Here is a 15,905-nt window from a genome sequence, read left to right as displayed (position 1 = left end):
TGAACCTGTGCAAACAGCACCATCATCTGGGGGTTAAACATTCAATGCCAGGGGTGCTGAGCACACCCTACTAACAGGTGTGCTGGGAACTCAGCCGCTAGGGCCCATCATTATAGCATAGATCATTTCTGGGCCTAATACCCAGAGTGCTCTGCTCCTTAACCCAAGGCCTGACAGTCTGGCCATCCCCACAACTGCTCTACAGGCTTGCCTCCCTTGCCTCTGCTTGCCTAGGCTTTCCCTAGCCTCCTTGTGTCTGCTGAGTGACCCAGCTCTGCCAAGAACCGATGTCTCTTGTGCTGAGTAATTGACAGCAGGAAATACCCACTCTATAAAAGGAAGCAGATGAGTAAGACACTCACAGGCAACCTGGACAAGCAGAAGAGGTCAGCTGGACTCTCCAGTGCTTTGGTATCCAGCTAGGATTTGGATTTGCTGCTGGCTGTGGGTCAAGGGTGTGGAGTGAGGAGGCAGGACCATGTGGCTGTCCTCAGCTCTGCTGCTTCTCAGTTTCCCAGGTATGTTCAGCTAGGGTCTGGAGGCTTGGGACTGCAGGTGCAGAGCAGGAGGCAGAGGGCTCTGTCCTGGGTTTCAGGAGAGCTGCCGCCTTCAGGGAAAGGAAGCTCTGCGGCTTCATTCAGCAAAAGGACCCTAGGTTCTACATCATGCTAGGCATGCATCGGGACCTGGGTCATGACGGGAAAGGGGAAATGGAGATGGCTGTTAAAGAAATCCCAGATACTCTGATGGGGGAGACATACTTTAGAATAGGAATTAACAGCAGGAAGAAACACAGCAGAAGAGGAGGGAGCTAAGGGGAGGGAGATGCTACCACTGAAGGAGCTACGGAAAGTCCTCCTGGACCTGTTCCTTCCATGCCCCAGAAGGAGGCAGATCTTCACAGCCTTGCAGCAAGCAGAGCAGGCACTCCATGGAGAAGGCATGGCTTGGGAAAAGGGCTCCAGGCTTAGAGAGGATGGCACACTTGTGCAGAGGGAGCGCTCAGTGGGCAGGGTACTGAGGGGACACTGGCTAAGTGTGAGTTTGGAAATGCAAATGGTAAAGTGATGACTGTCCATGTGGATGCCTGCGTGACCTAGCTTACATCTGAGCTCTAGTGCCCCAGCTGCCTGCTCTCTAAATCTCAACATTAGAGTCTCCTAGTGGCCGAGGACAGGAGTGAGCTGTGCATGGCTTGTACATTTGCTCACACACACATCAGTATTGACTAGTACACTCAAAGGCACACATCTACATACAGTCACACTCTGTCCATACCTCAACGATCATCCACTCACTCACATTCACACACTTAAGATGCCATACACTAAGACTGTTCACAGAAGGGATTTTAATTTTTATTTTATTGTGTGTATGGGTGTTTCTGCCTGAATGTATGTAAATACATCATGTGTGTGCCTGGTGCCTGCAGAAACTAGAAAGAAGTTACTAGATCCCCTGGAACTGGAGTTATGGATGGTTGCAAATTACCACGTTGGAGCTCAGATTGGAACCTAGGTCTCTAGTAGAGAAGCCAGTGCTCTTAACCACTGAACCATCTCTCCAGATACCCACCTACCCACCCCTTTTTTGATACAGGGTCTCATTGTGTAACCCTGATTGGCCTGGAACTCATTATGTAGACCAGGCTGGCTTCAAACTCACAAAGATCCTCCTGCGTCTGCCTCTCAAATGCTGGAGTTAAAGGCATATGCCACCATACCTACCCTGTTAGGTAACTTCAAAAGTTAATCTAATCATAATGTGCTTTGGACATCTCTCCTGTCATTGTTTGGACATTGCTCTTTACTTTTTAACTATGCTATTGCTAGATCCAAAATCCCTGATCTAATTCTCTGTTAATGGCCTTTGAGTTTTCCGGGTGTTTACTGTTACATCAGTACTGAGGTTAATGCCCTACACTCCACCGTCTATGTTAATCCTAGAACTAGAATGATTGTGTGTATGACCACAATGCACAGATTCTTTACAAAAATAACTAACAACTCGAGTGGTACCCACCATGAAACTGAGCGAGACCCTGGGGTTGGGGAGGGAGAAAGTCAACGCTGCACCTCTGTGCTTTGGGATTGAGAAACTTATTGAGGAAGTTAGGAAAAGAGATGGGTACCTGAAATGAAGTAGTCAGGCTCCAGATGAAAGGCCAGGGGGCCAACAGGAAGAGGCAGCTCCAAGAAAAGGATAAGGCATTGGGAAGGAGGCCAGCCTGGAGGAGGTGTGGAGAGTGAGCAGGACAAGGACTCTCCAGGCAGGACTAAGTCCGCAGCCTTAAGAGGAGGCATTGGGGTTAGGGAAAGAGAAAAGTTCAGGCGACTGCAAGGGGAGCTGGGAATGACACTAATGAGAAACTAAATCCAGAGTGCAATAAGACGTCCATGCCAGAAATGAAGCTTTTTACGTCACTCTGGGGCAGGGGAGCAGCTGAGATGCTGGGTGCAGCTGAGGAGGAGACAGACTTAGTCCGGTCCCAGCAGCAGTCTGAATTGGAAGAAGGATGCACCGGACCTTTCTGAATGCTACTGCTACCCGACGAGGTTCCAGACAAGGGCCATCTCTGACCAAACAGCGCAGTGTCCAGCATTAGACGGTTACGCGAGGTTTATAACAGCCAGTACATGGCTGACAGTGGCGTGGCAGCCGTGCAAAGAGGGAAGCAGGCTCAGAGAGGTTGAGTAACTTACCCAGGGTTTCTCAACAGCGCCATGGTAGATACGGCCATCTGCTGCCAGAGCTCACACTTTCTCTGCTCTGTCATGATGTCCCATGGGCTGTGGGGGCAGAGATACAAAGAAGGTGGTTCCCATCGGCATTTCCAGGGTGCAGCTGGCTGAACTGGTGACAGACCACTCTCGGAGGGAAGAAGAGATGGTTGCAGATGCACTTTCTCCAACGAGGCTCCTGCGTGGACTGAGCTCAGTGTTTACAAGGTGGTCCAGCTGAATGAATCCTTTATGCATCTCCTGTGGTGACTATAACAAGTGACCACAAATTCAGTAGCCCAGAACAACACAACCTCATCTTACTGTTCCAAGATCAAGAGTCCAAAATGGTCTCACTGGCCAAAGTCAAGGTTGAGTTCCTTCTGGAGCTCTGGAGAGCAATCCATTTCCAGGCTTCATCCAAAAACCCCCATGCATCTGTCGGCCCAGGGCCTCTCCTCCTCTTCAAGGCCAGCAGCAGAAAGCCTTCAAACCTAGGCCAGTTCCGGCACTCATTCATCAGGACACGTAGAATAATCCAGGACAATCTTACCTCAAAATCCCTAATCACACCTGCAAATGCCTTTATTCTTTTGCTTTTTAAAACTACACACATGCTCACCGAAGGGTCTTTCTATGTTGTTATTTTCTTTGGTGTGGACATGTGTGCTACAGAGCTTGTGTGGAGGTCAGAGGACAGCTTCGTGGAGTCAGTTTTCTCCTTTCACCTTTACATGGGCTGCGGGGGTTGAACTCTGATTTCAAAACTTGTGCCACAAGTGCTTTTACCCATGGATCCACTCACTGGCCTCCCTTTTTCCAAGTGAGGGCACATATTAACAGCTTAGGTACTAGAATGTCAACAGTCAGCACTTAGTAGACAGAGGCAGGCATATTTCTGTGAGTTTAGGGCCAGCCTAGTCTATGTAGTACAGTGGTTCTTAACCTTTGGGTCATGACCCATTTGGGGGAATCAAACATTCCTTTCCAAGGGGCTGTCTAAGACCATTGGAAAACACAGGTATTTATGTTACGATTCATAACAGTAGCAAAATTAGTCATGAAGTAGCAACAAAAATAATTTCACAGTTGAGATCACCACAACATGAGGAACTGTACTAAAGGGTGGAAGCATTAGAAAGATTGAGAACCACTGATGTAGTGAGTCCCAGGCTAGCCAGAGCTACACATGATACCCAGTCTCAAAAAGAAGAATATCAACAGTCTGTGAAGAAGTCTGTCAACCATAGATGCAGACATCAAATAAAAACTGAATTGGGGCGGGAGGGGGGACAAACTGAGTTAGTCTACGGAGAAGGTCCGAGGTGTGAGCGGTGGCCCCAGCATATTGTGCAAACCTGCCCCACTCACAGAGACCAAAGTCTAGGGCTGAGAGAGTCAAGAGAGGCTTGCATTGTTGCTCTCTGCCTCTGTGTCTGCTTCCGGGTGCCTGAGAACAAGGGGTCACTGTACAGACAGAGTGTATCTGTGTCTAGTCAACGTCACTGGAATCACTTCACATACCAGCAGGATACACATTCCACATAGATACTGTCCAACCGGTTTGTGGCTCTGGTTCCTCTGTTCCTTGTTGGAGAGAGGAAGCAGAGTGTGCTGTATGTGAGAGGTGGTGAGATATGGGGGCGTTCATATGATGGTCTAAAACCAAGGAGAGCATGTGGGCTACATGTGTCACATGGAAGTCATCAGATTGTAGGCATTCATTAGAACCACAGACATGAGCATTCCCTCTGTGGAGGCTAGAGAGAGGGTCCTGGGTGTGACGCTTCATGGTCAGATTAGAGTCACCCAGGAGACACACATCTTTGTATACCTGTGATGGTCTTTCCAGGGACGTACACGAGGAGAGAAGATGGGCCTCAATATGAGTAGCACCGTGCTGTGGGTTGGGAATCTGAACTGAATATTTTCTTTTCATGAGAAAGCCAACTGAGCACCAGCATTCATTTCTGCTTCCTGATGGCAGATGCAATGTGACCAGTCACCTCATATTCCCACCACCAGATTCCTTCCTTCATTAGGTTGCTTGTCGGGCATTTTTGTCATGACTGGGAGGGAACTAGCTCACGTCCTGGATTTCCCCAGACACATGAAGAACCAGCTCACAACGGCTCATAGGAGTTGGTTTGAGACATCTCAGCTCAGCTCCGTATTCAAGGATAGCCTGATGCCAGTCACAGTGTGGACATTGATACCACAGAGACTGGCAGATGTTAATAAGAGAGAAAGATTGTTAAACATTTCCCAGCATGCCACTGGCTACTCTAAGATCCGGAGAGAGGAAAGGGAAGAGTCACAGAGTGGAATAGTCTGAGGAGGCGATCAGAGGACTGTGGTGATATTGTGTTCCCCAATATATTGTGCACGCTAATAAACTTATCTGGGGTCAGAGAACAGAAAAGCCACTAGATATAGAGGCCAGAAAATGGTGGCACTCACACCTTTAATCCTAGCATTCCAAAGGCAGAGATCCGTCTGTGAGTTCAAAGCCACATTGGAAACAGCTAGGCGTGGTGACCCACGCCTTTAATCCCAGGAAGTGAGGCAGAAAGCAAAAAGGTATATAAGGTGTAAGGACCAGGAACTAGAGCTGGTTAAGCTTTTAGGCTTTTAGCAGCAGTTCAGCTGAGATCCATTCCGGATGAGAAGTTGGCGAGGTGAGGTTGGCTGTGGCCTGTTCTGTCTCTCTGATCTTCCAGTGTTCACCCCAATACCTGGCCCCAGGTTTGTTTTTATTAAGACCTTTTAAGATTCATGTTGCAGGGCTGGAGAGATGGCTCAGAGGTTAAGAGCACCGACTGCGCTTCCAGAGGTCCTGAGTTCAATTCCCAGCAACCACATGGTGGCTCACAACCATCTGTAATCAGATCTGGCGCCCTCTTCTGTATACATGATAAATAAATAAATCTTAAAAAAAAAAAAAAAAAAAAAAAGCCGGGCGGTGGTAGTACACACCTTTAATCCCAGCACTTGGGAGGCAGAGGCAGGCAGATCTCTGTGAGTTCGAGGCCAGCCTGGGCTACCAAGTGAGTTCCAGGAAAGGCACAAAGCTACACAGAGAAACCCTGTCTTGAAAAACCAAAAAAAAAAAAAAAGATTCATGTTGCAGAGGACATGGAAAAGAAGTGTCCCATGATGCAGGAGGCCTGGGGAAGATGGAATCTGGAGAGGCCAGGGCATGGGCATGCGGTGGGGGAGTGGGGGGGTGGGGGTCGGGGGTGGGGGTGGGGTTAATAACAAACTGGACCTCAGAGGAAACAGATGTGAGGATTCAAGCGGGTCAGGGCGGCTGGAGTGGAGGACCCTCGGTTAATCCTTCTGCTTAGAGGAGCAGAGGCCGTATCCTGCCCTTCTGTTTTGCAGGCTGTCTCTCTATCCAAGGCCCAGCGTTGGTGAGAGGCCCAGAGAAGGGGTCGGTGACTGTGCTGTGTCGCTATAGCTCGAGATGGCAGGGGAACAACAAGTGGTGGTGTCGCGGAGCAAACTGGAGCACTTGCAGGGTCCTCATTCGAACCAATGGGTCGGAGAAAGAAAGGAGGAGCGGCCGCTTGTCCATCAGGGACAACTGGAGGGACAACTCGCTCCTGGTTACCATGGAGATGCTCAAGCAAAACGACACCGACACTTACTGGTGTGGTATTGAACGATTTGGAACCGACCGCGGGACCAGAGTTAAAGTGACCGTTTACTCAGGTAAGCGCTTTCCTATGGGTACCACAAGGCTCTGGTGCTTGGGGCCACAAAGACTAAGAAGACAGGACTGAGAGCCTAGAAGACAGACAGACAGACAGATGGGACAGGGCGGTGACAGAAGTAAGGGAGAATAGCAAGCAGCCCAACACTTTTACCGATGCCAGCCCCGGAGGTCTCTCCAAGGAACCCAGCTGATGTGTGTCCTGACTGGCAGATGTTGGTGTGGGGCTGGGGCTTGGGCATCTCGCTCTGTGACCCATGGCCCAGTTCTGCTGTCCTGTTTGTCCTGGAGGCACACAGCCCTGGAAACTCACATTCTTCCACTGGAGTCTTGGGTCGGTCTCAGATGCCTAAGAAGTCCTCAGCACAGCAGGCTGAGAGGTTTCTAGTTTTCTTGTACCCTTCACCTGTCATTCCAGGAGACAGTGGGGCTAAGGCATGCATGGGAAAGGGCCCCGGGTTGAAGCCTGGGCCTAGCCAAACCACAGTGACTCTGGCCACGCTGGAGGGACTGAACTTTCTGGGTGACCACTTCTGCTTTTTCTGACTGCAGAAGAATAAGCATGGGGTAAGGAAGACCCAGGAGGCTTGCAAGTGATTAGTGGATGCTAGAGAACCAGAGGCTTCGGCTACTAAATCAGAATCAGAGACATCCCTGGTTCTCCTGGCTTCTCCCTGCCTCAGCCTCAATGAAGGACTCCAGGAGCTTCTGTTGGTGCCTGAAAATCAGCACCCCCCTTCCACCCAACTAGTCATGCTCAGATCTTCCTCAGCCCAGCAACCATGCGGGCTCCTGAGAAGGCAGCGGGCAAACAGTGCTGGCACTGGAAGTAGCCCATGGGATGGCAGGGCTGAAACCAGTGAGAGAGGTGTGGACGTTGCCCCCTAGGGGAAGTGAGGTACATAAAGGGCCACCCCCAAAAGATTTCCTCAGGTTTACCACCCAGAGGAAGCTGAGCTGTGTGGGGACAGAAAGGGGATTGAATGAGACATGTAGGCAAAAGACAGAGTAGCCAAAGAATGTGCCCCATGCTGAGCTTTAAGTGTCCAAGGCGGTTGGGGACACCAGCCTGTAGGCTGATTGTGACCTCTTGGAGGGCTGCAAGGACTGGAGCTCCCCAGAGTTCTGCCCAGCTTCCAAGCGTGATTAAAACCCGGAACCTCAAGAGCTAGCCCAAAGGACAGCTGTGAGCCAGGGATGCCTCATGCCCAGCTGGACTCAGGAAGCCATGACCCAGCCACCCACTGCAAGACACCCCATCGTTTCCCCCCTAACATTTCCTTCCTCATAGTCATTCGTGATTGAACTGGCATGTGCCTTCTCGCTCAGCCACCTTCAGGAGTCCCTCTGCTACTCGCCACTCTAGCCACTAGAAACTTGTGGCAGATCAGCTGAGATCATCTGTCCTTGAACCTTACTCAGATACTATTTGAATGGAAAGGAACAAAGATTCTTGCCCACTGCCAAAACAAATGGAAAGAGACTATGGTGTGTCTCCTCCTCCAGAATAAACTAGTCTTCCTCCTCCTTCATTTCTAGATCTCTCTGTCATATCTTCTATTAATAAAACTGATGGAGGAAATGATTATATGGGGAATCAGATGGTTTAAAAGAAGCCAAAGGACTGTATCAAAGAGACGGGCTTCCTAATCCAGGGGAAGAAAGGTCTCCTGATGTGCTGGACAGTTTTATGTCAACTTGGCACAAGCTAGAGAAGTCACTGGCGAAGATGAAACCTCAGTTAAGAAAATGCCTCCATAAGATTGGGCTGTAGGCAAGCCTGTAGAGCATTTTCTTAATTAGTGATTGATGGGGGAGGATTCAGCCCATTGTGGGTGGTGCCACCCCTGGGCTGCTGGTCTTGGGTTCTATAAGAAAGCAGGATGGGGGGCTGGAGAGATAGCTCAGCAGTTTAGAGCACTGTCTGCTCTTCCAGAGGACCCTGGTTCAGTTCCTAGCACCCACCTGGCAGCTCACAGCTGTCTATAACTCTAGTTCCAGGGGATTAGACATCCTCACAAAGACATGCGTGCAGGCAAGACACCAATGTACATGTAATTATTTTAGAAAAGAAAGAATAAAGAAAATTATTTAAGGAAGGAAGGAAGAAGGCTGAGCAAGCCATGGTTAGCAAACCAGTAAGCAGCACCCCTCCATGGCCTCTGCATCAGCTCCTGCCTCCAGGTTTCTGCCCTGCTTGAGTTCCTGTCCTGGTTTCCTTCAGTGATGGACAGGGATGTGGAAGTGTGAGCCAAATAAACCCTTTCCTCCCCAAGTTGTTTTGGTCATGTTTCATCACAGCAACAGTAGCCCTGACTAAGATACCCAGTGAGGGCTGGTTGGATGGGATGCCATTGTGAGCCATGCATGAACCACCCCCAATCTGTTCCATAACCTATGGCCATCTTTGCTTGTGTCTAGTGGGAAAAGATACCACGTCTTCTTCTAAGCTACCTTCCGCTCTGCCCACTGTGGACAGCAGTGCATACATGATGTCTTCTGACTTGCACAAGAGGTGAGTCCTGAGGTGCTTTCTCCTTCCTCTACATGGGTTCCTCCTACGGGAATGCCAAGCCCATGCTCTATCACCAGGTGCCAGTGATTGTCATAGTCAAGATTCAAGGTCCCAAGGCCATCTTTGTCCCTGATACTTCCCACCCACCATGGTCCCATTCCAGCCCCACCAGAAAACTGTTCTGTAGAACTGTCTGTCCATCACTACCCAGCCCTGGTGGGATCATGGCAGCCAAAGAGAGAGATGGTCCCATAAGGTCCCAGTCTTATCTCGGGAGCTGGGCAGGGGGAGAAATTTGCCAATGTTGAGGGCAAAGTAAGCAAACACAACCCAGATACAGAGAGCTCCAGGTTTCTGCCGAGATACAGGAATCTATGGAGAAGAACCCTAGAAGAAAGGACGGGGAACAGGCCACACCAAGACCACCTGGAGTCACTGAGGGGCCCTCATGGTTGGGTGGACCTTGGAGAAGGTCTCTGGGGAATTTTTCAAGTAGGATGTGGGCCTTCAGTTTCGGGCTGTGATGAGCTGGCTGTTGACTTCCCAGTGTTGGGGGATGGGGCATAGTGGGGCTCAAAGGCATGGGACCCTGATGGCTGTGTCTTCCTCATAGGACCCACTACATACTCCTGGTGTTTGTGAAGGTGCCTGTCTTGCTCATCTTGGCTGGTGTTGTCCTCTGGCTGAAGGGGTCAACTCAGAAGGTCCCCGAGGAACACTGGAGAGATACCCTCTGTAGCAGTTTGGACTCTGAACCTCTGGCCAAAGACAGTGATCCTTAGACTGATGTTTAAGCAGGACCTTCCCATTCTGGACTCTCGTTCCAGAGACCACGGCCATGGAAGAAATGTCTTTAAGTCCTCAGTGGGTAGTGACTGAGGCTGGTGCCCGGAGGGCTCGGCCAGGCATGATTTCCACTCTGCACACCATGGGGCCACCGCTCAGACGCCACCTCCCCCTGAGGTATCATCACACCTGCAGTACCAGTCTCTCCCTCCTCCTTTACATTTTCATCTGCCCTATTCCATCTACCCACCACGGTCAGCCTGGGGTAAGAACTGCTGGAATGGAGCCCAAGCTGCAGAAAGACAGCTGTGTGTCCCCTGCTGTACAGAGCCTGAGACGAAAGCACAGAGAAGCAAAAGGGACCCAGTGGTGTGGCTAGATCGTCTGTGCTCTGACTCTGTCATAGAAAGGTCAGTGAGAGTGCAGCAGGCGCCCATCCTCTGTCCTGCACACTGAGCCCACCTCGAGCATGCACTTCTGAGGAAAAGTGAGGCGTGCAGCCTGCCTGGCAGGCCCAGAGTCTGGAGTGTGGAGAACTCAGATATCCATGACTTAGCCACAGGAGCTGGGCTTGCATTTCCCAGCAGGTGCGTTTTGCTCCAGGGCCAGGAGCAGAAGGCCGCACACTCTTGAATAGAGCTTCCGACTCCACAGACTCATGACATGCTGGTTTTAACCAAAGGTTAGCCAGGGGAGAGCAGCAGAGAGCACGGCAGGCAGAGAGAGCCATGTGTCTCCCGCCCGCCCTGGGTCCTCCCCACGGCCCGCACTGCAGCATCTGCACCCCAGAGGAAGTCCGGGCTAGGGTGACTCGTCAGAGCAACTGCCAACAGCACCAGCCAGGAAGGTGGTGAGAATGGTCCCTTATCAGAGAGTTCTTCTGCTTTTAACTGTGGTTGGGGGTGGGGGGAGCCTAACATGTCTTTTTCAAGAGTTTCTAGTGCACAGCACAGAGCTAATATGCACACTGCAAAGGCAGCAAATCTCTGGAACATTCTCAACTTGCAAGACTCAGCCTCTAAGCCCACTGGGCAAAACCCACACCCCACCAGGCCCTGACTACCACCATTTCACTCCCCACTCCTCCTTCCCCCTCCTGCCTCAATAAGTTTTGCTAATGCACCTGAGTGGAATCATGAGGCATTTGTTATTCTGGGATTGCTTTATTTTAGTTAGCATCATGTCCTAAAGGATCATCCATCTTCTAGCCGATGACAGAATTCCTTTAGGTTAAATGCTGGATAATATTCCACTGTGTGGATGTAACACCCATTTACTAATAGGCCTTTTGGCTGTTTCTATGTTTGTGGACAATGAGCATTGGTGTGTTGGTATCACGTTGAGATGCTGTCTTCAGTTCTCTTGGATATGGTCATTATGGTTAATCCTGATTGCCAATTTGGCTGGGTTTAGAATCACCTTCGAGCCGGGCGGTGGTGGTGCACGCCTTTAATCCCAGCACTCGGGAGGCAGAGCCAGGCGGATCTCTGTGAGTTCGAGGCCAGCCTGGGCTACCAAGTGAGTCCCAGGAAAGGCGCAAAGCTACACAGAGAAACCCTGTCTCGAAAAACCAAAAAAAAAAAAAAAAGACCAAATAGAATCACCTTCGAGACACTCCTCTAAGCCTCTCTATGAAGGTGCTTCCCAAGAGGTTTAACTGAGGAGCAGATGAGCCACTCTGAACGTGGGTACTCACCATCCGTAGCCTGGGATCTCAGACCGAACAAAAAAGAGGAGCGGGGAAAAGTGAACTGAGCGCCAGCTGGCTCATCTCTCTCCTTCCTGAGGATGAAGTGTGGCTGGGCAGCTCGTGATCTGGCCGCTGCAGCTAGATCTGCTGCTGCCGCCATGCCCTCCCTAACGTGATGGACTGTAGCCCTTAAAACTGTGAGCCAATGAGGGGCCCCCAACTGGATCAGGCCCTCTGAATAGGTGAGACAGTCGATTGGCTTGATCTGCTTGGGAGGCATCTAGGCAGTGGTACCAGGTCCTGGGCTCATTGCATGAGTTAGCTGTTTGAAACCTGGGACTTATGCAGGGACGCTTGGCTCAATCTGGGAGGAGGGGACTGGACCTGCCTAGACTGAGTCTATCAGGTCAATCCCAGTCCTCGGGGGAGACCTTGATCTGGAGGCAGTGAGAATGGGGGGTGGGCTGGGGGGAAGGGGAGGGGGGCAGGAAGGGAGAGAACAAGGGAATCTGTGGCTATTATGTAGAACTGAATAGTATTGTAAAATAAATAAATAAATAAATAAAAAACTGTGAGCCAAAATAGACCCTCCCTTCCTCAAGTGTTTTGTCACAGCAGTGAGACAAGTACCTAGCATGTATATCCAAGAGCACTGTTGCTGGGTCCAGATGTGGTCTCTTCAAATATGCTATTTCCGAGCATTCTCTCCCACCCTATGACTATTCTTACACTCTATTGAGAGTAATGCTCTTTTTGTCAAATACGGAGATAATGGATAATTTATGGCAGGGGAAAAACATAACTTAAAACAAGCTGGCTCCAAGAAGTAGGTAGAGAATTTCACTTTTTATAAGAATATTATAGTGGCCAGCAGTGGTGGTACACACCTTTAATCCCAGCACTCTGGGAGGCAGAGGCAGGTTCTGTGAGTTCAAGACCGTCCTGGTCTACAGTGAGTTCTGGAGCAGTCAGGGCTACACAGAGAAACCCTGTCTTGAAAAGACCAGAAAAGAAAAGAAAAGAAAAAAGAAGAAGAGAAAAGAAAAGAAAAAAGATTAAACCATATACATATGCATATAAAATAGACTGTCACATACTGAGCTATCAACATTATTTTTGGTAAGTGAATAAATAATCTTCCCTTTACTTTTATGGATTTGTTTGTTTATGCTAAAGTCTCACATATTCCAGGCTAATTACTATGTAGCTGAGGATGACCTTGAACTCATGTAGGATCTTCCTGCCTCCATCTCAAAACTGCTGGAATTACAGGTGTGTACCCTCACATGCAGTTTTATATGGTGCTAGGGATCCAACCCAGACAAGCACTCTACCAACTGAGCTACATTCCAACCTGTTTTCCAACGAGATTTTAAAGTCTTTTCTTTTTGACAATTTCATATATGTATACAATGTGTTGTCAGGTCCATCCCCATCACCCTCTCTCATCCTCATCTCAATCTTGCTAACCCCCCTCTTCTCCACTAGTCTCCCTACTTTTGTGTCACAGCCGCTGTGTGTTCACAATTGCAACAGCAACACCATATCCAGAGGATAGCATTTCACAGCCCTCCCCCCATCCTTCAAACTCTGACATTCTTGCAACCATTGTTGTGGAATACTACTTTAACTGTGTAAAGTAGTACTACTTTACTACTTTAACTGTGTTACATTTGTTTATGCTGCCTTTGTTAATGATGTAAAGAGGTGTTACATTTGTTCAACTTTGCCTGCCTACGGTACCTGATTGATTTAATAAAAAACTGAATGGCCAATATCTAGGCAGTAGAGGGATAGGCAGGGCTAATGGGTAGAGAGAATAAGCAGGAGGAGGAATCCAGGCTGGAGAGGGAAGAGAATGAGGAAGAAAGAGAAGGAGATGCCCAGGGCCAACCAGCCAGGCACAGAGGAAGCAGGAAAGTAGGACATACAGAATGAAAGAAAGGAAAAAACAAAACAAAACAAAAAAAAAACTCAAGGCAAAATGTAGTTAAAGAAAAAAGAAACAGGTTAAAATGAGTTATAAGAGCTAGTGGGACAAGACTAAATTAAGTCCAAGCATTCATAACTGATTATAGTAAGTCTCCATGTCATGATCCGGGGGCTGGCAATCTGAGCAAGCCTGCTACAAACCTTTCTTCTTCAGTGTTTCCTGGGCCTTGAAGAGGGGTGATACAGATGTCGTGTTTAAGGATGAGTACCCACAGTCACTTATTCTCAGCACTTTGACCAGTTATGAGTTTCTTCTCTGACCAAAGCCAAGAGCAGCACTGGTCTACAGACATAAGCACAAATGTTTAGAAAGCAGTTTGACTATGTGTCCTTTGGCAAAATATCAGAGTGTTTTTGATCAAGTTTACAGTTTACAAGTTACAAGTTTACTAGGCTTTCACTTCCTCCCATGGAGTGGCTTCAAAGTCAAGCAGAGAGTGGTTGTTTACCCCCAAACAGCAATGCCACCATTGCACCAATGAGTTTATCTTGCCTGGAAGGTTGCTATTGTAATATTTAGGGTCCATGTTTGGGTAAGACCACTGACCTTACCACTTGATAAGAGCACTTTCCTGCTCTACTCACTTCCCAGGAGAAGCTTCCAGCTCAATTCCAGCCTAATTCCTCTGTGTCCTGTAACTACATTGTATGATGTCTCTGGCAATAAAGTAAACTATGTATATTTTAATATTCATTTGTTAGTATTTTGTGTGTTTGAGTGTTTTGCCTACATGTATGTACATGTGCCACAAGCATGCCTAGTGCCACAGAAGCAAAAGGTGGGGACCATATCCCCTAGAACTGGAATTACAGATGGTTATGAGCTGCCTTATGGGTGCTGGGAACTGAACCCAAGTCCTCTGCAAGAGGAGCCAGTGGTCTTAACCACTGAGCCATCTTGCCAGCCCCCAATTATATTTTTAAATATTCCCACTTTGCTCGTGTTTCTACTTTGCTCATAGGTAGGCAATTTTGAATCTACCACAATGGGGTCTTACATTTAGCTCCCCTCCTTGAAAAGTCCCAGCCTTCTGTTTCTCCCCATTCCATAGGTCAGCTCCCAGCCCTTGCCTCCTTGTTCAGGCATTTGTCCCAGGGCATCCGCCACTTCCTCTATGCTCTCACTGTTAGCTCCCCACGACTTTAAGCTGGTTATTTGGCCTTTGTGGGTGGACTGATGCAATTTCCTTCCTGTTTTCTGCCTGTCCCCTCATCATTATCTTTATCCTAACACTGGTCTCTCCTGGTTCCTAGGAAGCACACTGCATACAGTCATCACACTCAGCTCCAACGACTTCCAAGGAAGAAATGAATCATCTCTTCTAGAACATTCCAAGAGCCCCTCCTTCCACACCTCCCTTAAAATGTCATTGTCTGGTTCAGATTCATGGGATCACCCTTAAATCAATCAATGCTAAGATGATTGGAAACACCTTGCAACTGGGGTATAATCCTCTGCCAATTCACACTCAGACAAAACATCACTGTCTTGGTGTGGCAGCTGGGCAGGAGGCTGCTATACAGCTCTGTTCTTGGACTTATTCACATGCTGCCCAGGTCCTGCCCCTTAGTCTGTGTGAACACAACAGTCCCTTGCTCTCTCATCCTGTCTCAACAGGGACACATCGCGAGAGACCAGAATACACACCAAAGCATCCCCTCTCCTGCATACACCTGATAGTCAAGTTGCAGATGCTATTTTCTGACTGTGAGTTCTCTGTAGGATGCAGCCTGGGAAATTTGACCTTTCCTTGGCCTCTCAGCTCAGGCTCCTCCAGGACAAGGTAATGCTCCTCTTTGCAACAAAATATTCTATGAGGACACCAGCTCCTCACAGCTGAAGGCTAGGTGACCATCACTTTCTAGATGCTTGTGACAAACCCAATAGCCATATTCCTGTAAATCAATCAATCAATCAATCAATCAACCAAACAATCAATATTGAGGCTTTATTTAGAAGCCAAATTTTCCCTTAAATATATTTGTCAGGGAACAATTTTCTCTGCAGTGTTAACGAGGATCGCCTCTCTGATTCTGGGGAGGATATGTCTTAATTTCAGGGTATCCTCAGATGGCATCAGCCAGAGGAAGATGGGGCACTGCTGGCACAGGCTTGGGAGAAGGAAGTGGCAGAAATCCTACCAGTCACAGCTCAAAGCCCCTGTCAAGAGGTTCCTGCTTATGGCTGTGGCACCCAGTGTGACCCTTGGATGAAGCTGTCTGGCTGAGCCTCCATCTTGGGTTAATGTAATTACTCTTATCCATCAGTCATAGCCATGTATCTGGGTGACTGGAGATGCAACAAGATGTCACCTGTCATCAATCTTCTCATTTACATAGGAGAGGAGATGCTCTGATGTGTCTCCCAACGACTCATTGGTGATGTCCCTGTTGTGAGCCACTGTCTGCTTCCCACAGCAACTAACCCTGGAAAACTCCATAGCCTTGCTAATATAACAGAAAATCAACACTGTCCTCCATCAGACA

The 15,905-nt window shown here is 48.8% G+C and overlaps 1 protein-coding gene across 1 annotated transcript; it reads left to right on the top strand.

Moving 5' to 3' along the window:
* The first annotated feature begins 349 nt into the window (after positions 1–349).
* Positions 350–11,232, top strand: LOC114686963 (CMRF35-like molecule 7). Its single transcript, XM_028861662.2, has 4 exons — positions 350–518; positions 6,105–6,434; positions 8,857–8,950; positions 9,564–11,232. Exons 1-4 carry the CDS (start codon positions 479–481, stop codon positions 9,730–9,732), a joined length of 633 nt encoding a protein of 210 aa, XP_028717495.1. The 5' UTR covers positions 350–478; the 3' UTR covers positions 9,733–11,232.
* The last annotated feature ends 4,673 nt before the right edge of the window (positions 11,233–15,905 follow it).

Source organism: Peromyscus leucopus, chromosome 8b (assembly GCF_004664715.2).
Source record: "Peromyscus leucopus breed LL Stock chromosome 8b, UCI_PerLeu_2.1, whole genome shotgun sequence".
Classification (NCBI taxonomy): domain Eukaryota; kingdom Metazoa; phylum Chordata; class Mammalia; order Rodentia; family Cricetidae; genus Peromyscus; species Peromyscus leucopus.
This window is presented reverse-complemented; position numbering and strand designations above follow the sequence as displayed.

What these genes read in the sequence shown, in the direction of transcription:
- LOC114686963 (XM_028861662.2), top strand. Translation starts at nt 479, where the DNA reads ATGTGGCTGTCCTCAGCTCTGCTGCTTCTCAGTTTCCCAG. An exon ending in TAAAGTGACCGTTTACTCAG is followed by an intron (nt 6,435 to 8,856) that starts GTAAGCGCTTTC and finishes GCTTGTGTCTAG; the next exon opens with TGGGAAAAGATACCACGTCT. An exon ending in TCTTCTGACTTGCACAAGAG is followed by an intron (nt 8,951 to 9,563) that starts GTGAGTCCTGAG and finishes TCTTCCTCATAG; the next exon opens with GACCCACTACATACTCCTGG.